Source organism: Ruditapes philippinarum, unplaced genomic scaffold (genome assembly GCF_026571515.1).
Source record: "Ruditapes philippinarum isolate M1 unplaced genomic scaffold, ASM2657151v2 ctg761_1_1_1_1, whole genome shotgun sequence".
Taxonomy (NCBI): domain Eukaryota; kingdom Metazoa; phylum Mollusca; class Bivalvia; order Venerida; family Veneridae; genus Ruditapes; species Ruditapes philippinarum.
In genome coordinates, this window is record NW_026865114.1 from 25,394 (window position 1) to 49,189 (window position 23,796).

General features: G+C 32.3%; 1 protein-coding gene and 2 long non-coding RNA genes across 3 annotated transcripts; all 3 read left to right on the forward strand.

Annotated features, from left to right (window-relative positions):
• Nucleotides 1–6,395: 6,395 nt before the first annotated feature.
• LOC132727891 (sulfotransferase 4A1-like) lies at nucleotides 6,396–8,668 on the forward strand. The gene is made up of 4 exons (XM_060713486.1): nucleotides 6,396–6,594; nucleotides 6,829–6,957; nucleotides 7,759–7,856; nucleotides 8,441–8,668. Exons 1-4 carry the CDS (start codon nucleotides 6,396–6,398, stop codon nucleotides 8,666–8,668), a joined length of 654 nt encoding a protein of 217 aa, XP_060569469.1.
• Nucleotides 8,669–9,062: 394 nt separating this feature from the next.
• LOC132727895 (uncharacterized) lies at nucleotides 9,063–10,526 on the forward strand. The gene is made up of 2 exons (XR_009625407.1): nucleotides 9,063–9,671; nucleotides 10,188–10,526. It is a non-coding gene; the product is annotated as an uncharacterized LOC132727895 (long non-coding RNA).
• Nucleotides 10,527–12,978: 2,452 nt separating this feature from the next.
• LOC132727896 (uncharacterized) lies at nucleotides 12,979–15,039 on the forward strand. Its single transcript, XR_009625408.1, has 3 exons — nucleotides 12,979–13,077; nucleotides 14,414–14,614; nucleotides 14,915–15,039. It is a non-coding gene; the product is annotated as an uncharacterized LOC132727896 (long non-coding RNA).
• Nucleotides 15,040–23,796: the final 8,757 nt, after the last annotated feature.

Sequence of the window (23,796 nt, forward strand, 5' to 3'; positions counted from 1 at the left end):
CCCATAAAGTTTCGTTGAATTCCAGCCAGTAGTTGCAGAGAACTACTCCGGAAACGAAATTCGGACGGACGGATGGACGGACAGACGGAAGGACGGACGGACGGACAACGCCAAAACTATATCCCACTCCCGATTCCATCGGCGGGGGATAATAACAACAGCAGTAAATATAACAAACGTAATAAAAATCTATGACGGACCGATTGAGAGTGCATAGTATGAAACAAAAGTAAAAATTGAATACCTCAATTCAGTTTTTCAAGACAGACATTTGAAAGAGCCATTTCAAGTATACCTCTATATAACTCAAACATGGTGAAAAAGATGACTTTATCTCGTTTTTTTTATCAATCAATTATGCATTTATTATTTGCAGTATATTTTAGTCAAACTTATTTCGTTTGAACCCGGAGGGACTTTCGAATTTGTTCTAGAGATCGTTAGTTATAGAACCAACCGCAGTTGAGGTTATATCATATTGTAGTACATTTTAGAAACATAGGTTTTGAAGAAGTTATCTTGGTTTTAAACATGTACTTGTTTATTATGGTATTAAATTATACAAAATACTTAGCCCTTAGATAAGCGATGCACAACTATACATTATCTGCTAGAGAAGGATGGTTGAGAACACAGTGTAAGTTTTGAGACATTTTTGTTTTGTGGTTTATGCAATGATACTGTCGCTGATTCAATCTTTACTGTAGATGACAGCCTATCACCAGTTTACCCTTTGCAGACACTCGATCAAGACCAACAATATATCCTAAATTTTGTGCAAAGGATGCGCGTATTATATTTCATAAGTATTTACATTACCTTATTGAATAATAAAATAACGTGTCGTGATTTTGCACAAGAAACACATTGGCAGTAAGAAAACTTATCAAAAGAACTCCAGGACATATTTTTAGGTATCACAAGAACTCCCGGACATTTGAAAAATCAGGTATAAATTTGCAATTTTGCATTATAATTAGTTGATTATGTATGACTAGGACGAAGACTTGGAATAAACAGGCCAATTCTTTCGAATTGGCAAATGATTTCGAAACTTTACTCAAAACTACCATATCTCAAGCAAGAGCTATGCGATGAAAAATGGACCATGAATTAGTTTTTGACACATATAATGCAATATGTAAGGCAAGCTTAATAATCAAAGATTACTTTAGCACCTACAAGTCACTTTTCAAAGATGAAAATTACCATTTTTGACGAGTGTTTTTCAGTATATACAATAGTTTTCCGACGAACTCCACGACAGTTATCACAAGAACTTCTTGACAAGTTATCATTAGAAATCCATCCATCGAGTAACACTACCTCCCCCGTGATGCATATATTCATAATATTGTGTTTATATCTTAGACGAATGTTGTGACACAGGGTTAAAGCCATCCGAGCCAGAATGGAAGCAGTTCCAAGGGCTTTTGAAGTGTCAATGCACGGATTTTTTTATACAAGGTAAATCACAGTAAAGTTTAGTTGCGTAATTTATTTTTCAATTAGCTTTTTACTCCCGAGTTAGATGTTATTTGGCAGTGAATGGATTTGGGCCAATATTAGGTGATGCGGCATATATTAAAGCTTGCAATGTCAAAATTTTAAAAGTTAAAATGCAATGTCAGCAGACACATTCTAGGTTAATGGCAATGCAAACAAAGGCAGAAAACAGCTGTCGTATTTACGATATACACAGCTGTACCTTAATTCATTAAGACATACATTCTTAAACATATTATTCCACTAATTAAAACTAATTAACTAATTTAAGTATATTATTCAAATTAATTTAGCCTTCATTAGAAAACGTTTACGAGACGAGTTAATCAGACTTTCATTTGGAATGAGAATACACATAGAGTCACGATTGTTTGTAAGTTATAATGCTTTTAAATATATCATATTGGTTCAGTATAAAAGATTGGAAGCTTATATATTGACAGAAATATTAGTCATATAAACTGCTGTGTACATGATTAGAATGCAAGAAGATAAGATACGAAGACATACATACGACCGGTAACTAATATTAAAGCAAAGCATGGTGTTATTTTATCGGTTCACATCATTAATTAATTAAAGTTCAAATGAAATGTGAACGGGATGACATATTATCATGTATCATAAAGTTCGCAAACTTAGAAAGGAGTGTAATGACATACATGTACATAATTATGTACGTCATTTTAATAAAACTTTCACCTGTATGTAAAAGCAATAAAATGCTTTTAAATACAATATGTGAATGATCCTTTATATTTGCTATAGCCTACATGAATCTGAATTTCAAAATGAGCTTTTCTAAGACAAAAAGACAAAACAACTACAACAATACCTCTATCTTATAATGTCTCCATTAAAACGTTGTTCATTTCAAGTTTTCCACCCTCATACAAAATCAAATAATGGCTGGTAGGTGGTGTTGGATACGATAAATGTCACCTGAGGACTTGCTCCACTAGTAAAGCTGGAAAGTCGCAATATGACCATAAGAGTGTCGATGTGACATACAGTACATTCCATTGAAATCATAGAAACAAACTAAAAATCAGTTCTGATTGAGTTAATGAGTGCAAAACCTAATGCTTTTAAGCACTTTAGAAATGTTTCTTTGATGCTAAAACTAAAATATAACACTGAAAATTTTATTTAGCGTGCGGGTGCAGTCGAGTTTTAAGTACAACGTAAATCTAATGGCGTCCGGACAATAATTTTTGGGGTCAGTGAGTTGAAAAAGTCATCTGGCGGAGATCGCCTGGCCATTGGGTGGCGCCCGAGCAATGTTTTTTTTAGATCGGCAGATTTTTTGTGATACAAAAACTCTGTCCAATTTAAAAGGCACCCGGGCGGGTATCGCCCCGGTCCCTCCCGGCGCCCGAATAGACACCATTCGCCGAACGAGTATCGCCCGGTACCGGACGATTCATGTATAGGCACAGCTAGATCAGTCATCGTTTTCTCGTACGGTGATCGCTCGGCTTGACTTTGGTGTGATTGCGGCTTGAGTTTTTTTGTAAATGTAGTTGCCTTAAAGTGTATCTGTGCATTCCTTTGGATTAAACAAGAACTATTGTCGAGCAAGAACGTCTTCGCGGATTATAACTAAGGAAACGGCAAACCACAATTGTTGCATTATTTGTTTGGCCTTCATCTTTTCTCTATTAACTTCTTTCTTTGCTGGCATATTGACCACTGACTGAATTTTAAAAGAATATCATGCCAAAACTTTACCGCCCGGCGTCCACGCGGCGACCGTCCAAACCATTTATAAATCAAACAGACGCCGTCTGGGCATAGGGAAGCGACCGCCAATTCTTTGAATGCTTTCTGTTACATCAATCTGGCAAAACAGTTTTATTCATGACCATGCAAGGTGTCAGATTTAAAATCGCCCGGCGTTCGCGGAATCGTCTAAGCCGCAGATGTTGTAAAAATCGTTTTATTTGTGACCTAGGCAGTACTTGATATCATGATTATTCTTTTTATAATTCTGTTCCAATTTGTTTGTATATCATTTCAGCAGTGACTAGTACAACACAATATTTGGAAGAAAGCTGTCAATAATCTCTTCACAAGATATAGTTAAATTTATATGTAAATTATAAAATATAACATGAATTGATCGTTGTTGATTTGTTGTGGCCAATTTAACAGTAAATTGAGATATATAGATTCCTGAATGAAGAATTTTCTTTTTGTATCATAGTTTGGGGTCTTTTCTGTTAAAAATTGTCATGGTTAACTCATATACATATACATTGTACATGCACAGTGCGAACTGGGGTGAAGTTATTAGATACCCGCACTCCAGAGAATGCCAAGTGATTGGCCATTTTTTTTCTGGGGTTTACTTATTGTGACGGCAGAGAAAGGAAAAACTATAGAAATATCATATTCATTGCTCGTTCATTGGTTACTTTTTTCTGGGGTTTCATATTGTGACAACAAGGAACAATATTTTAACTATGATACAAAAGAGAAAGAACACCAAAACACTCAGCAATCTCATTTATACTCGGAGGGTACGCCCCATGGTGCAAATCAGATAGCCTCGTGTTTCGATGCTCTTTCTATTACAAAAAAAAACATTATTTATAAAAAACACTATGCATTCACACTGAATTAAAATGTGTAGAGTATTGAAAGTAACACATCTTATATTATATTATTATTATTTTACATTTGAAAAATAGCAATTATCAATATTTATTTAAGTATAATATTTCTTTAAACAAAATAATAAACATGTATATTCCAACGTAAATTTAAGGCTTGGAAAAAGGTTTCCTGAATGTTTTGTTTGTTTGTTTTGTTTTTCTTTATTTGTTTATTTAAAAAATGATATTTGCAATTAATGTTCGCAATGTACGCAAAAATCGAAATCCGACATAAATTACTTTAAAGCATTACTTAACTGAGGTTAAAAAGCCTAAAAACATAACATTTGAATTTCTTACATAAATGAGCTCGGACACTTTAAACCGAAATATATGCAAAAATAGTTAAGAAATATACTATGAAATAAATTGAAAAACGTATCTTAGTCCGATTTGAGTGACAAGTGTTCAAACGCTTTTCATTTTTGGTCATTTTTCACAAATTGAATAAAAACGAAAAACGAAGTGCGCGAATGACCTGAAATTTTGCACAAAGATTAGAGGTCTAAACCTACATCAAATGGTACATTTATCTGGAAAAATATTTTCAGTCCAAGCATGAAAAAAATCTCAGGGGTGTTCCTTTAATGATGCACTTGTATCATGTAAGACTTCAAGCCTGTTTAAATCTGTAATTTCTCCTATATAGCCTAAATGCTGAACAAACTGGTTTATAGATTCCTCTTCTCCTGTTGTTTTCTTCTTCACTGCAATGTGTTCATGTATTCTTTGGAATATTACTATTAAACTTTAAAATTATCGATAATTCGTGTTTTGTTTTCCACCGCTTATATCCATCCCATATCACAGAAATGTGGGAAACATCACATAAACAAAAAACATAGGAATTACATATGTATTATAGTTCAATTAAGATAAAAAAGTTCTTGCAACTTATATCAATTATTTTCGAATCCGCTTCGTGGATCCAACCAGTCCTGGTATCACACGAGTAACCTGGTCTTGGCCCCATTATGGATCGAAACCAGTGACCCCTTTGGATGAGAGGCAGGCACCTTACCAATAGGCTCCACTGGGGTTTAGTAACACATGATTGATGAAACTACGTAAAGTAAATCAGATGATAAAATACTTTAGTTTACCGTGTTATTCTTTTCGTCAATAGATTTGCAAAAGTCATATTCGGCATTTCTGTTGCACAATTCCTAACTGATTTTCATATTTTAGCGTTACAGGATCTCATAACATTGTATACATAATGTTTGTTGACATTTTATTACATGTAAGTTATATTAACTAGGTGATTAAAGTCAATCTTTCCCTTCCAAACTTCATATAGATTAACAAGTGTTTAAGTAAAATATAGTAATTCAAATAATGTTCTCGTTGTTATCTCCCTTCCAATGTTCTAAATATTCATGCACCAGAAGGGAAGAAACCGCTTTGTGCATGAACATTTACATGACATTAACTTGCTCATAATTGACTTATAAAAATTGTACATAGTTTAAAGATTAGGAGATAAATGTTGATTTGAGATGAGTTTATTAGAAAATAAGAATTTCACGGTTGATAATTTAACTTAAGATAGAAACCATATAAGATTTTAGGAAGTTTGCGAATTGGGAAATTAAAACTTTCGCGTGAGTTTAAACTTTAATAATTGTGCTGTGATGAAACTATTTGGTATACTAATTTATGACTTAAATTTTAAGCAGGAATCTTTTGTTACTATCAGTGTTGTTGTTAAATTGTTTCTACATTTAAATAAAAATGTTTATTTGTTTTAAACATGTTGTAAAAGGAACATCTGTCAATTGCTTCGTTGTCATGTTTAGGAGATGAAATAGATATATATTTCAAGGGAATGATTATTTTATGGTGATTGACTAATAATTGTCAATTAGATTTAAATCATCAAAACTACCGTAATTATAAAAAGACTGTTCCACTTTTTTGTAACCAACACATTTTTAATGACATTATAGAAATGTATGTGTGCCACATGGGTTATTGAATATTCATTACAACCCCTCGTACCAATCAGATAGACTCGTGTTTTGATGCCATTTCTATTACTTGTATAATAGTTTGGAAATCTTACTATTGAAAACGTGTCAAAGTTAAATCTTAACCATATGAATATAGATGATAGCCTTATCAATAAATGCATATGTAGGTTTCTCTTTCGTTCATATCCCATTGATCTTATCATGAATTCGCTAAGTTTATCATGAACATTCAAAGCTTTTATAATTTTATAAAGAAAGGATGGCTGAATGTAAAGAAACCGGTGGTGAAAGAATAGATGAATCAGTTGAACATAAAAACGATGCCGACGAGAAACCAGATTTTCAGTTTGAACGTATGGTACACAAAGGAGAAGCAATGTTTAAATGTGAGATTGACGATATTAAACGAATGGAGACGAGGGAAGACGATATTTGGGTGTGCAGTTTCTCCAGATCAGGTAATATTAATAACAAAATGGTTCGTCGAATTAATGCTTCTGCAATGAGTTTATGTATGCTCATTATTTGCCATTGTGTCCACTTTACATTTAATGATTTTTATTTAGAGACCGGAATGTTTCTTGTTTCAATATTTTCAATGGTACTAAGCAATGCATATGTGAAGCTACATTATTTGGTTTGGTTTACATTGTACTTTATTTCCTTGTTTCTGTTTTTTTCATATCACAAAGGGACAACGATGACGCAGGAGATGACGTATCTAGTACAAACATTGGACTTTAAAACGGCTCGCACGGTTTATCTTGACGACCGTTTCCCATTGCTAGAGTTAAAAGACGACAGGTTCCCGTTTTATAGAGGTATTCAACCGAAAAAGTAATTTAAATTAGTGAAAGGTTTCATTTTCATCAGTGCATTTCAGATATATTGACCTTTTATTAAAGTATTGACGAAACTGAGATCAAAACATTCATGATATAGTTATTCAACTTTTGTAAGAGAAATGCTATCATGGTATAATGATAGGTATATAGTACTAAAACGCATTCAAACGCGTGTCATAGTTATAAAAACATCACATGTGATAAAAATCCGGAAACAAAGTGATCCCTCGGAAGCATTAATCACAACAAAATTACATAAGAATTGTAGACTCGGTTTGATTGAATCTGTACATGAGAGATAATGAATAAGTGCAACATATCTCACGCCCCCTAGCACCGGCTTGAGCGGTACTCAATTCTCAACACTTAATAGTGATGGCATCAATGATCCCGAAGGACCAGAAAAATATTACAACATCCATATACAGCTATACCCGAAATTTCAAAACATACACGTATTTGTCCTTGTGAAGAAGATTTTTATGCATAATATATATTAATAACCGGACATACATAACGACTGTATACATAAAATTACACTTATAGATTTGAAACTAATTTCTGCATAATTTGTTACATACATGTGATACTAACGATATATAAGCACCTAGGTAATGATATGTTAATTTTAACCCTTCAACGCTAACACCGTAAAACGTATTATATCACATTCATCTTTTTTGTCCAGCATGGAAGGTATCAAATCATTTGTTACTAGGTAGCATCATCTAATAAATACTTTCACTTAAATATTAAAACGAGTATATATGTTTCCAGGTGTAAAATACGCTGACCAAATGAAGTCACCTCGTATGATAAAATCACATCTTCACCACTTCTTGTTGCCTATTCAGTTACAGGAAGGAAAAGGCCGGGTATGTAATTTCTAAAGATCACATAAGATGTATTACAAATATTCAAGGTTGTATGAGAAAATGCAAAACCGCACTAGCATCTGCTGAAAAAAAACTATATAGCTAACCTTGCAGACCACTGCAGAAAAGATTTGATATTTGAACATATTCAGTAGAGGCCTTTTCAATAAAAATCAAACACTGTTCCAATCCAACGATCATTTTAACACAACTCTTTTGATGTAGCACATACATCTCTGTGAAGTGTACACCAAATGCATTGGTGACAATTAGTCATGTTTATGTTTGTAGGATGTGCACGAGGGACTTTTCTGTGGTGTTATTATTTTGATACTTTTATACGTAGCGCTGCGAATTAACATCGCATGAACTACATGACCCAGAATGTATACAAACGTAGTATTCTTGTTTCTAACGGATAAGATTTCGTATTTTAAACATATACGGAACAAGCACATTGTTGGCTGTTCTGTTGCTTAACGGTTTCTTAAGGCTTGTGAAACATTGAACTGTCATATAATTGAATGAAAACATGGTCTTTAATCACTGTTTGAACATATTATGTGAATTGTTATATTTTACAGATTATTTACATTGCTAGAAATCCAAAAGATATTGCAACTTCATTCTTTAGACTGATGAAATGGTTGGGTGGTCTTAAAGATGACGAAAACACATTTGAGAACTTTGTAGACGCATTTGTCAACGGAACTGGTAAATTTCATTGTACATCGATAATGACCTTTTTAGCGCATGTGCTGATATTAACTAAGAAGAGCTATACCTTTCTAGAAGAGGCACATGAACCGTGACTGACTTTTTTCTAGAGTCTACTTGAGTCTACATACATATGCACAAATGTCATAGAGGTGAGCTTTGGTAGGCGAATAGAAGCTGTTGTGCACCGTTTTTAGTTATCTTTTATTCAAACATCTTTTTCTTCTTAATTACGCGGCGGATGTTGCCGAATATATTACAAAATAAATTAAGTGTTTTTTCTTTTGTTGTTTGTTTTTTTTGTTGTTGTTTTTTTTCAACAGTCAAATAACACAACAAGATTAAGTCTGAAGCAAGTAAGTCAAAGCGACAGCAAAGAAACTTTCAATTTAAAATCAGTCTTTTAAATTCCACTTCTAAGTTTATTAAAAGTCTAGAGGTAAAACATTTAATAAAGTGTGTCACCTTGTGATCTGTGATCTACGAGAGGTATAAACATCGATCATGCTCTTAGGGTTAGTTTGGAATCGCCCGCAGCCCTCAACTTGTAAAGAAAAACGCGTTTAATTTAAAATGTTCTCTGATAATGCAAGTCCCAAAGCAGCCAAATTCTGATTTTGCATTAGGTTCCACTGATTGCCTTAGGTACAAATACAAATAAAATATTTAAATCATTAATGTAAAACTGGCCCATCTCCGGAGCCACATTTGCTTACAATATCTTCAACTTGTATAGAAAGTAACTGTAAAATCTTTATTAAATGATGAGACATAATTTATTTAGGATACGTTAAGCAAAAACAGATTCAGTATTTTTGCCTTATAATTATATAAATCTAGTTGCAACAAATTCATAAACTTTTCTTAAAATTATTATCATCGATTATACGTCGGGGCTTTCGGCATTGCAGGATAAGCCCAAGGCTGTGCGACAGATTGCTGATTTTCTTGGTAGAAAGTTGACAGATGAAGATGTGGCAAACATATGTGATTATTGTTCTGTAGAAAATATGAAGAACAACCCAATGTGCAATATGTCTTATTGGAGAGATTATAAGAAAGTATATGATAATCCTGACGGTGGTTTTATAAATCAAGGTAGAGTGTCAATTGAAACAGTTTTCGTTGCATATTCACGTGTGCTATCTGTGTCTACCTTTTTCAAAACAACGAACCTCTGTTATGCACTTAAGGTATGATATGTACAAATAAAAAAGTTTCAAAAGTCATCAAGACCTTTTCATTATTAAACTTTATCATATTCTTGACATAAACACACAAAATAAAAGATTTGACTGAACACAAAAAAGTACAAAGAAGGAGAAAAAAATGCCCTTATGCCCGACATAAAATAAGTATCTTTACCGGAAATAAATACTCTCCAGAAAAAAGAGGTTCTGCATTTAATAGCTTAAAATCCAGAGATCTTTTGGATAAACGTTTCGATATTCATTTGATACATGGTTACTGGGATTTTAGAAATTCAAACGTTAAAATCACGATTTGTTGTCTGGATTCAGTAAGCACATCCAAATTTTTGTATAAAATATGTCCAATATAGTCATTTGTTGACTCACATTAATTGGAATGTCAATATTATATCAATTTTTACAGGCAAAGCAGGCGCATGGAAACAATTGTTAACGCCAGAGATTGCAAGGAAAATTGAAAAACTTCTAGATGAAAGGCTCCGGTTTAACGTTTAGTGACAACTAAACATTGATGTTGAATAATTTTCTAGTGTACTGTATATATAATAATCAAAGGTTTTCCGAGCTTTTGTTTGCTTTGACGAGAAAAATAATCATTGAAATGATGTAAATTATCAAAAACTACAATAGAGAAAAAGATATTGACACATAACATCGACGTCGAAACTAAGAGACAGTTACTTACATACATAATTTTAGTGCATAATAAATCATGTTTTTATAATAAAATACATATATTTCATATTTTGTTACAAGGCTGTAATTTGTACTAAAATGTTTGAAATGTAGTCTTACATTCGAGTGCAGATAATTCGTCAATTATAGCTAGGTACCTGAAATATATTTCAAGGTAACATTTAAATTTTTGATATCAAAGGAAATAATCTTGAGTCGAATGAAAAAATGGCTGCCATTTGCAAGTTCTAAGTTTCAGGGGCGGAGGGAATTGTTTTTCAGGAACTATTTCTTTGAACAAAATGCCCCTTTCTACAAAATTCGTTATTTCAAAGTAGATTATTTTGTTATTTTAAAAGTATTCATGTATTACTGTTACGTGATAAATAGAAAAACATGCTACTGTATTTGATATCAATTTTATCACGCTCGGCTGACAATGGGCAGTAAAATTTATGTGATTCATAGGGATATTTTTGGACCGCTGTTTAAAGGTAAGAATCTTATTTTATTTAACTATGCTGTATATATTATAATATGAATCACATTAATTTTACTGCACTTTTACCGTTAAATGTCAAATTCAAAATTTCACAGAAATTTCAGTTTCAGTAAAAGAAAAGACAAATCATCAGTCAAATACAGGTAACCGAGACATGCGTCTAATCATCTGAACGAAACTATTTGCACACTTATTTGATAAATAATAATCTGGCGAAACAAAATAAACACAACTTTTAAATTACAAAAATTTGGAAACAAAGTGATCCCTCGGAAGCATTAATCATAACAAAATTACAAGAGAATTGCAGACTCGGTTTGATTGAGTCTGTACATGTATTCCAAGAGAAAACCATCTAGATAAAAATGACATACTGATTCGAGACTTGTTATGGTATGATATATAGTTGTAGTAATCTAAAGGCTGATAAAAATGAGAATATAAGCCATTGAGAAAAATAGGTTGAAATGGGCGGGGCTTATTTTTGATATCAGGTTACTAACAGGCAAGTGTAATCGGACAATTACCATAGCAGTTGCATGATAAATGTAATAAGATTTTTTTAAGACAGTAAATAAATAACCGAAGCATCATGGCGATCATGGCTTAAATGATTTTTCATTTCTGTAATTTCTATTTCATATTGAACTTTAACTTAAACAAAGAGGAAATAGATCATATAAATTAGAAAATAATGAAAAAGATCTCACATAAGAAAGAAGTGTAGGTTTCTTTTTTCTGGACGGGGACTGTAATAAGTTTTACAAGATATGCAGTCTTGTTCCTTTTCCTTCCATATTAAATATAATTATCATTAACAATAACTGAAATTAACGCGTTTATTAAACACGTCTTTGATATTTCGTTACTCTGGTAAGGGGATGTTCTTCATGTGCAATGAAGAATACTTGTAATAATTGTGAATGTAATTGTTTGAAGATCGAACGTATATATGATAATAAAATGTAATATTTCCTAAAGTAGAAATGGGTATTAGAAATTGTTACTTATCAATACATGCAGAGTTTATAATGTCGATTATTTTTTGTTGTACAAATTACGACTGTGATCGGTAAATATTTTGTTTTCAATGGGGATAATATTACTAGTGACCGTTGTGACATTATACTAACGCCTTTTATATTCTTAAAATTGTGTGTTACAAATAGCCACATACATCTGGATCTACGACAAATATTGGCAAAAGTACAATTAGATCACCGCATAATGAATATATCACTTCTTTACCTGCCTTGCACGCACCCTTTGTGTTCAGCGTTACAAGCTTATATGGTTTACATTGAAAAAAAAACACATATAGAATTAAAAACATTTCTACTTTCCTTTCGGGAGTGACCAGGGAGTAGACATGAATACAAACTCCCTTGCTTTCCACAACTCTCGAAATAAATAATTACACTATTGTTATGGGTAAAGCATATTAAAATATTTTTTCATGTTTTCGTTTTGCTTTAATTCAACGCATATTTTGGCATCTTAAATTATTTTATTAAAGATGTTATCACAATAAAATGGTCAGGACCACAGGTAAAACATGACATTGGAAAAATGATAAAGTGTTACCGGCATTGAGTATTATTTTGAAAATTGAAATCGCACATGGCAGACATAAAATTATTATAAACAATAATACAATGTGTTGTTGTAATTAAATCATACACATGTTTGTACCTTTAGGTTAGATATGAATCATATAAGTTACGCTGATTGCATAAATGTTTGATAATCTTCCCCGTCCAATCTTAACAAATTTCAATTTAGTCATAATTTGACCGTTAGCTACATACGTGATATAGTAATGAAATATCAACATATCAAAAGCCAAACTGATATACAACGATATGTAACAAATACTTTTTATTCAGGTGTTGATCTCATTTCAATTTATAGGCATATAACTGCGCTGTAAGAGAGTCATTGTGTGCATTAATGACCAATACATTCGTTAATTTATATATGTCCTATCACATTTAGAACTCGGTTGATAAACATCAGGGTGGAGTGACAGTATTATCTAGGGTTGATAACTGATTTATTGTTTCAAGTAATCGGCACTTAGGGCAAAGTTCACGAATTTGGAAATTAAGAAACTCATGTGAGTTTATACTTTAAATTTTCTTATATCTGTAACCGAAGAGCATTCATAAAAAACTGAAACATTTTTACAATAAAATTGTTTTGACATAAATGATTTGAATTCAAAGATCTGTCAATTTTTTTTTTTTTTTTTTTTTTTTTTTTTTGCAGTTTTAAAGTTACTATGCAGCACCATTTTAATTTAAACATAAACAATAGATCATGTTTGATTGCAAAAGTAAGTAAAATAATTTGACAAAAACAAAACATGGGCAAAATGGTCTTACAAAGGTAACCTTATGATACCAACAAAAACAAAAAGAAAGAAAAACAACAAACACATCTGCAGCAATAACACCACTGCTATTTTTGAATATTAAGGTCCCCGGTCAAAATACCGTCAACATGACATCAACTATCAAAAAAGTGAGGTGCTAATATTTTATTTTATCTAATATCAAAATTTTATAACATACATGTGATATTGATGAACGTTTGATTAAACTCTTAGGTATTAATATATACGGCGAAAAAAAATACTACAAATGAAATTTGCAGAATATATGTTACAAAATCAATTTAACGTTTAGTTTATTTCATCTCAATGTCGAGTTTGTTGGCATTTCCTTTCAACTTGAACCTGGAGGAACCCACTCCAGAGTCTGTCTTGCAATACTGGGTTATTACCTACGCACAATGAACCCAAATTATTTCCATTTCTTCTTTAGAATTGAATAGTGATAGGTTGCTGTTGCTTAGAGGAAAATCATAACAATATACATATGATACAGTGAAGATATATTTGAGGGTAAAAATTGTTGACAACAATGAAAATAAAATAATTTACATTTTCGGAAAACACCTAGATGATGCACATGCAACAGGTCAAATATCACGTGATTTTTAAGACGTTTACCATAAAAGTGTATGTTAAACTTATAGACTTAATCACTCCGGTGGGTGTTGGTCCCGTACCTAATATGCCAAACCTACATACCTTGTGTTCTATAAGCAATTATTGAAGCATTTTCAGTTGACATGGCCAGTGCAGTTTTGTAATGAATAAACTATTTAATGATCTTAGTAAGTACTAAACAATTTAAGTCAATGGCTAACGATGACGCGCAACGCTTGATGGATACAAATGTCAAATCTAATACTTTGTTTTAGGGAAGCTGAAATATTGAAAAAAGCTATATAACTTTACTTATTTTAAGGTGATACCATATTAATAAAAATATTAGTATAAAAAATAACACTGACCATTGTTCAGTTTACATTTATCATAAGGTAAGTAACATATTGTGTATTTCATTGTTTAAAAAGAAATCAAAAGGTTTGAATTATATATAAAGGATATCTAAATGAAAAAATGGACATGGCTAATACAAAAGATGCATATGGTGAAAGTAAAGACGACGCCGACGAAATGCCAGATTTTCAGTTCGAACGAATGGTACATAAAGGGGTTGCAATGTTAAAATGTGAGATTGATGATATAGAACGGATGGAGACGAGGATTGACGATATTTGGGTGTGCAGTTTTCCCAGATCCGGTAGGATTTTATATCAGTATATTCGCAGAAAAGAAAAAAGAAAAACAGACAGACAGACAGACAGACAGACAGAAACAGATAAAAATGCTTCTATAGATAACGTCTGATTATGTTAAATTTGAAACGTAATTTGTTTTAATAGTTAAAAGTAGATATATGGTAAGAAATGTTTGTCAATGAATTATTCCGTTATATGCTAAATAGTAAATACTTCTGTGACATTTTGTTTTTTTAAGGAATGCTGCATATATGATCATACAAATTCGTTAAAAAATTATATTCCCTCCATATATCACAAAGGGACAACGATGACGCAGGAGATGACGTATCTAGTACAAACCTTGGACTTTAAAACTGCAAACACTGTTAATCTTGACGACCGTTTTCCTTTGCTTGAGTTGAAGGATGACAGATTTCCGTTTTATAGAGGTATCTGATCGACATTTTTAATCAATCGTTGAATATGTTTTGTTTGATGAAGTGTAATAATGGCATGCATTATTAAATTTCAAATTATGACACTCCCGAATTAAAGTATTTAATATATAAAAAAACTGTTTACGTATATGTACTTTTATATAAGGACTTTCATATCAATAGCTATTATTACATAGGATATTACTAGCGGCACTCCGTCCTGAGTAGCAAATAGGGAAAAGCCATGAACATAGTTATACTTGCATAATGAGATTCCAGAGGCAGACATAATCGTATGTGTTTATATGAAGCACAAATATGCTTATTAATAATATATAAATATAAATAACGTATCATACAAACCAGGCCACATGTATAGATGATAATAATATGACCATATTTAAGGTACGGAATGTGCTTGCTCATAAATTGAATATAATTGTATGAAACATATATTCACATTCACGTATTACTTACTATATTGTATAAAAAGTAACAAGTAACACTATATTGTATAAAAAGTAACAAGTAACAAGGTATTTAATGGCGGCTGATTTATTTAACATTTAACATATATTTTATTCAAAATAAAATTGTATACATATAACATATAGTCATACAGTTCAAATGAAATGTAAAGTGTTATAAATTACAGTAAGTTGTTGACGAATATAACAAAGTTATGACCTATCTAACAGAATTTCGGAATAACTCAAATATGAATATGCTACTTTTAAGTTTAAGTTTACACTATATATTGCATAGAAATACTTACACAGTCATATAGCTTTCTATATAGAAAAAGTCGAAAAGAGACTGATAGCTTGTCTCTCGGCAACTTTTGAAATTCATTTTTACTTGAAGATCGTCAAGCACAACCTCATTGTGTTGAATGCATGTTTTTGGTACCTTTAGCTCTTTCCACTTTTGTGTACTTTTAGTCGGGTGGCTCAAGTATTCCTCACCTGAATACTGTTTAATCACCCGTATAAGACATTTTGCGGTATTTTTGTTTTTACTTATGTCATATTTAACATACACATCTAATATCGAGATGAATAATGGAAACCACACACCATCAATGATATACGCGTCTTTGTAACACAGTCGTGAGTGTGTTAACTATATTCGACGATTAGTTTGTTATACACTTATTAGTCAGCAGCGAGACTAGACATAGTGTTTTATAACTTTAATGCGGACCATTGTGCGCTTTTCATTAATGTCAATCATGTCACATTGCATTGATAACGCCATACTGAAGGCACATCGCGGATGTTTTCAAAATTCAGAAGTTTTCACCAGTTTAATTAAATGGAGATGTTGAAGTTCTCTTACGCCTATTGGCTAGGGGGCATGTACGACTAACTGTTCGGGCACTTCTGTTTTACCTCATAAAGCGCGCCCATGGTAACCAGGTCTCCCAATATGAGCCATGCAGTCATTTACAATTTTTGCAGTGAATAGGAGCTTTTCTCGAATGAGATATCTGAGAGGATTTTTCTCTCTTGTTTAATCTTTTTTACTGTTTTGTTTATCATACATCTGCAAATACTCGACATCACTTTTAGAGCTTGATCTGTCTTGGTTCTTGTTTCCACTTGTGATTATGACGTTTGTTTCTAGTGTCCAATACATGACCAATTAATCACCTCGTATGATTAAATCGCATCTGCACCACTTCATGTTGCCTTTCCAGTTACAGAAAGGAAAGGGTCGGGTAAGTTTTCTTGCAAACGGTTACAAGTATTTATCGTTATATCATAAATCATGCTGACGGAACATATACCATCGGCAATGTAGATCGTTATGACAAAGTAACGACACTCTGGCTCGCGTTATTTAGGGATATACGGTCTTAATGGTGCATTATTTAATATTTTCCAGTTATTATCGTTATAGAATACGACTGGTAATATACGTGGGATTTATATTGAGAGTACATTGGTATTTGCAACGTTGTATTTATCGAATTGATTGTATTATTTGAAAGATAAAATCGAAATTTATCATCGAAGATGTCCACCGCTATTTTGTACATTCTTTTATGATTCTGTGCATTTTGTTGCAAATATTACAAATAAATGGATCTGCTGATGTCAAAAAATTGTATAGAGATGAGACGCATTTTTAAAAAAATACCGACTAAAGTGCTATTCTATCATTTGAACGCACTCATATTGAACTATCACTTATTTGTGCTTTTATGTTACTAGATGATATAACTAAGATGTGATCTATTTTGAATGAATAGACGCATGTTCATCCCTGTTATTAAAAGAATATTTCATTCACATAAGTTATATTCAGAAATTTGTGTTTGTAGATTTATTTACATCGCTAAGAAATCCATTAAAGATATTTGTGAACTGTCCTACTTTAGACACTGGTGAAATGTGGGTAGATGCTATTAATATGACAACTGGTGGTCGCGGAGTCTTCTTGCTGAGAAAAGTCTGTAAGATTGGTGACATAGTTGTAAATGGACAGGTAAAATTACAAATAATGTTTATAACATGAGGGGTTTAATCACTAGAATGTCCCCCTCGCTCATACTTATATGTAAAGTGTATTTGTTTGTGTATTTTATTGCCGTTATCATCTAAAGGAATGAGAAACATATATAAGTTGATATAACTGCAGTTTGATTTTACATTTGATATCAGATGCTTTTGATCATTATTTGATACATTTAGTAAATAGAATGAATCATTAATGGTAGCTGCTGAAAGTCATCTAATTTAGTTAAGATATCTAGTACTTTTAATTACCTTAGTGTTGTGAAGCTATAGTTACTAAAATGGTTATTATCCAACAGCACGAGGAACCCCGATAGTCTACATACATGCGAGTTGGCATAACATTTCCGTATGATGTTGCTTTATCTTAGCCTTAATCTCTAACAATCATGGTCTCGTTACCACTCGCAACTTAAGCTAGGCGTGTTCTGTGTTTGTTCACATTGCAATTGTAAAGCATATGATTGAAGGGTCTGAGAACATCACGTAGTAACGTATCAAGTTGATGTTATTGTATCTATCCTATTTTTAAAAGGACGCATAGGATAACGGCAAAACTAGCAATTGCAGTTTGAAGGGAAGAACTTAAGTTGTATTAGGATTTTAATTATATTGGTTTGTGATGCAAAAGTACAATTAGGTTGGTGCAATAATAGCTTCATTGTTCTTACACTTCAGGTCACAAATTGGCCCATTGGCCATCGACATGTTTTAGAGTTGGATCAGGTACGAAATGATAAAAGTGTCTGTTTTTTGCAAGTAGCGCTTATGTTAGGTGGTGGACGGGTATGGTGAAGTGTATAAGTATATTTGCGTTCAAGATGTAATAAGATATTTTCAGGTTAGATCGGAATGAAGCTGTACGATATTGTAGTGGTATATCGATATTTCATGTTTATTAGATTAAGGTACGAGTTATTGTTATTGGCCTGTAGTATTACCATGCTACTCATTAGAGTGATACAATTATAAGAAATGTTACATCATATGCGGATAGGTATAAGACGATTGAAGTTAGGTATGTATTTCTAAGTGTAATTTACAATACTAGTAACTGAAAATGACAAATCATTATAGAATTTCTTTAGGGAAACAATATGAATGATAAATACTGTCCAGAGAGATGGGTGTTACCTTAAAAATATTATTCCAAGGGATAGACTGTTAATCAGACGTAACAGTATTTTACCGTTTAAATTTGCATGTTAACGGCTACGTGGCTACGGGTAACAGTTTAACCTAATACAATCTTTGAATATGATTGAAGCATTTTAAAATTGAAACCTTAAACAGTCGGACCTAAGATGCCAAATCAGCGCGCACAATCAGATCGTTATGTTGCGTACTATATAGCAGCAGATTATTACACATTGCAAACGGGCCTTGCAAAATGTAATAAACAAGATCAACAAGGAAAGGCGGCGTTCAATGAACACAACAATCAACTGATAAAGTCACTATCACCGTTATGGCCTCTTCAAACAGCCGCCCGAGAGTATTTATATCATTCGTTTCTAAATAATCAGTTCTGACATTCTAGTTTTTAAATTTAAAAATCATATAAAGTATGTTAATTTGTGTTGACATAGTGTATGATGTCATAAAGTTGTTTTTACATGATATTATTTAGAAAATATTGCATATTGTAACTACAATGATTAGCATTTATTAAGTTTTATTTCGTTACATTGTAGGAATAGAAGGGAGCTTGTAATACTAACTTGAATTCTCGGGTAGATAATTTTGCAGATAAGATTGTGGCTAACATATGTGATTTATTGTTCTTGTTGAATATATACATGAAAAATGGACGCAATGTGCAATTACGCTACTGCGATTTCAGGGAAAGTATATGTATATATTTCCAGATGGTGGTATTTAAATAAATCAGGTAATAAGATAACATGAAAGGGGGGGGGGGTGGGATGTTTTATAAGAAGTTTTTCTTTATGCATAACATAAATGCGTAATTTCAGTCAATGTAATATTGATAATGGGGGCTGAGATTTGTTTTAATAATCATATCACATTTATAAGGTCTTTAGTGGTAGCTTTAACAATCACAAAATTGACACCTCATAAGTCTTGGTTTATGGTTAATGATGATTATATACAATGCCGCATTTTCTTTAATACCGCATTATTTTCAGCGTCTATTCAATACTATATATTCCAAATATCATATTATTATTAAGCTCCACTCATTTCTATCAAGTTTGGTGTCCATCTAACCATATTCAAGTTGCCCATATTATCTGGAGTAATTAATTCTATAGTTTTTGGAGTTTAAGTTTATATTGCTATCAAGTTGTCAAACCATAATATGTTGAGATTTATTTCAATTTCTAGCGTTATATATCGAAAAATCAACTGGGTGCCGAGCGTCATGAGCTGAGCATGGAACACTTGTTAACGCCAGAGATTGCGAAGAAAATCGATAAACTTCTAGATGAAATTGAAGGCTCTGGTTTAACGTTCAGTGACAATTAGGCGTTGACGTTGTATTTCATCAAATGTACGTGTATTAGGATATTTGCTGCTGAGACAATTCTTATAGGGAAAATATCATGTATTTTTTTGAAAATAAATAACAATGAAAACAGCAATAACATAATGAAATATTTAATTACATTTACTAGTTAATGTAATTATATCAGTGTACATTTTATCATGTGTTTTGAGTCTAATATTGTTTTGCTTTAAAAGATCTTCCTATAGTCTATATGTTTTTGTGTAACTTTGGATTGTATAATATTTCATCATTTAAATATCATTGACCCGCCAACAACAATAACTATGTAGAGAAATTTATAAGGACTGATTAAGTAAAAGCAACTGAATAGGTCTTTATAAACTTCTAAATAGAGAAAAAATAAATTAAATTAGAACCTTGTCATTCATATTAACGAAACAAATAAAAGGCTAATTAGGAGAATCAATACCATAGTCGGACTTTGTAACTCCAATTTATCAATGTTAAGACCATTAGGAAAACCATCCTTCAGATGAGTTGACATTTTTATTTGAAACTTTAGATAACAATATAAAACAACATATACAATAATCAAATTACGTATTTTACGAGTTGTTTAATTATCGGGCCTGTTGCTTTAATTAAACGTCAAATTTATACGGTATCAAACTATACATGTACTATGGTTGAATTATTATGCAAATAAATGATTATTAGAATATATAATTATACGGTGTGTGATTTATTATATAGACTTTAGTCATAGTTTTTTCTTACATGCCAAAATGGTGTAGTAAAATTTATACTTATATCAACACGCATGGTTCAGCTTAAAAAAGTTCAACAGGTGACCGGTGACAGATATGGTTTTTCACGACAAATTTGCCCAACCAAACATGTAAACGAAAGTTATTGCTACTTCGCCTTTAGCGAACTTCGGATATAACGAACAATATCTGAATGTCCCTAAGAGTTCGGTATAAGCGGAGTCGACAGTAGTTTAATATATTTTTGACTATACCTTGATAGTCAAAATATATGGCAAAGAACGTCAACTTGGGTTGACAGATTTCATGCATTTGCTTTTATAAAATTTCCCTCTATACGTTTTATTTCAGCTTGCAATTAAGACTGATTATTAAGAGTTTTAATCAATTTAATGTTTCATTAACCTTAAGAAAATATGTTTGATTGATCTGCAGTTGTAAACGTCTGAAAAGTATTAGAAGAATCCGCTTAGAATTGTTCTTATCGGGTTTATCTAGTGATAAAGGCTATCATCTATTCATATTACCTATTGTAAGATAAATTATAGAATACATTCAATGTTTTTAGTGTTAACATTGTCTGTCTGTAATTCTGCAAAATATTCAATACTAAGTCCCTAATGTGTTGAACTAGAAACATCTTTATACTTTTGGTAAAATATCATAAAAGATGATAAAAGATCTATTAACCCTACTCCTTTTCTCCTTTGAACCCCCTACCAATGATCACTGAACGAGCGTGCATGGTCTTGTATAACTCTCTTTTTCATCACTACTTTTATCCTCCTCCTTTCTCTACACTTGTGCAACAGTTTCTGTTCGTTGGTCTTGAGTTTGACTGGATGTAATTAACGACTGTGTTTCCTCGTTGACATTTATTTTCAAGTTTATGCATGGCAACCAAAAATGCATAATCTAACACTTAGCCTGCTTGCTGTAACATTATCTACTTCTGAGTCCAGAGAAGACCAAGATCACCCGAAAAGATCTAAGCTTTCTGCGCATGGTGTGGAATGTTCGCTAATTAGTCAGTAAATATTTTTAATTTACCCCTGCTTTTGTCCAGATTGAAAGATGACAAGTCCATTTAAGATATTTAGCGTGGTAAGGGTTATAGATTGTCACAGTTGTATATCTAGTTAAATGATATCTTCAAACGAAAAATTATATGGTCTAAGGGAACATTACATTATGCTAGTTGGGGCGTCCGTGACCGAGTGGTTAAGGTCGTTGACTTCAAACCACTAGCCCCTTACCTATGTGGGTTCGAATCCCGACAGGGACTTTGGATTCTTTCATGTGAGGAAGCTATCCAGCTAGCTTACGGAACGTCGGTGGTTCTACTCAGGTACCCGTTCGTGCCTGAAATATTGCACGGAAGGGAACCTGAGGTCTTCCTCCACCAGTAAAGCTGGAACGTCGCGATATGACCTATACTGTGTCGATGTGACGTAAAACCCAAAACAAACAAACAAACATTATGCTTTTCTAATGTGTTGTTTCGCTCGAGTGGATGCTGTTAGGACTCATAGAAATACATGAGCAATTTAACTTATTTAAATAGCAGCCATGTATTGCCCTTATTTTTAAAACGTGAAAATATATATGAACGAAACGTAAGGTATTCATTTGTTGATAGGTAACACACTAAGTTATGATATGTTATTGTGACAGGCGCATGATAACAAAATTAATGTACAGATGTGCGTTACTGCATCCCACCAATTTATATCAGTTGAAATGGTCAATTCGTCGGTTTTAAATCAACAACAACAACTACAAAAGAAGACCATCAAAAAACATCTATATGATTCATCAGAATAAAATAATGGAAACATTTTATTATAAGATAAAACACACATTTTCTGCTTGTTCTATACCATTTGCATTAAGTGCATTTGTATGGATGATACTTTTACATGTTATAAAATGGTTATATAATGTTATGTACTTATGGGTTTGATTTTTGTTACCATCATGCACTGGTTATTACATATATTAATATATGTATAATCTCATGGCAGTTTAGCCGAATTGATAATCATTAAACAAATTTTGTTGTACCGTTTTATACAGATATAAAAAGTGAAGGCAACATGCTAGTTTGACAAACATTTCAAAACATGGTAGTAATTTTAATTTGTTTCAGGGAAAGGGAGAGCATCGCAACAAATGTATGTTAACTTAACATTCCCCTGTGTAAGAACAAAAGAGAGAACAATACATTTAAATACAATAATAGCTAGACACAAAGTAGATAGAATGATGAGCATCCAAGCTGCTACTGTGTTAAGGATGAAACGTTCGTGTTTTCTCCTTATTTCATATGAATATATATAAATGATATCTATTTTACAAATCATAGAATGTAAAGTTTGAACAATGTTTCAACATATATAATGCCGCAACACACTTTTCACTAATGACGAAATAGAAATAATTAAAACGATGTGAATTCCGAATTGTATCATAACTGAAAATATGCCTGGTAGTAACTAAAATAAATGTGAAAAAGGAAAGTTGATCAGGAATAGGAGAGATCACTCAAATGTTGTGAAAACAAGGTTAAAAAGCGAAAATTGCAGACTCATTTGATTGAATGGGCGATGGAGATTGAGAGATAATAGAAAGTGTAAAATCTCCCACGCTCCATGGCAAAGATATACGCAATATTCTATCTCCAAAACTATAAAAATATTGAAATCAATAGTCATGAAAGTCCAGAATCATATACGCTTTTAAAAGAGGGGGGGCATAAAGATCGTCCGACATTTTAAAATGATAAAATTGCAGCTCAGTTTTGCTAGACAGTGATACAAGTAGGTAACATTCTTCTCTGATGGAACAGGTTAAAGCAGAATTCAACGACACAAAAAAATATGAAAAACAAGATCAACAAGGGGTGGCATTTAATGAACACATCTCGCCATATGACCCGGAATTGTGTTAATAAGAGAAATCAAGGGAAACTATACAGTTATTCGTCTCCCTCACAGACAGCAGTAA

Bases quoted from the DNA above. Each gene is read 5' to 3' on its own strand.
- LOC132727891 (XM_060713486.1), top strand. From the start codon at position 6,396: ATGGCTGAATGTAAAGAAACCGGTGGTGAAAGAATAGATGAATCAGTT. The intron at 6,595-6,828 runs GTAATATTAATA...CATATCACAAAG, and splicing joins GTGCAGTTTCTCCAGATCAG to GGACAACGATGACGCAGGAG. The intron at 7,857-8,440 runs GTATGTAATTTC...TATATTTTACAG, and splicing joins TACAGGAAGGAAAAGGCCGG to ATTATTTACATTGCTAGAAA.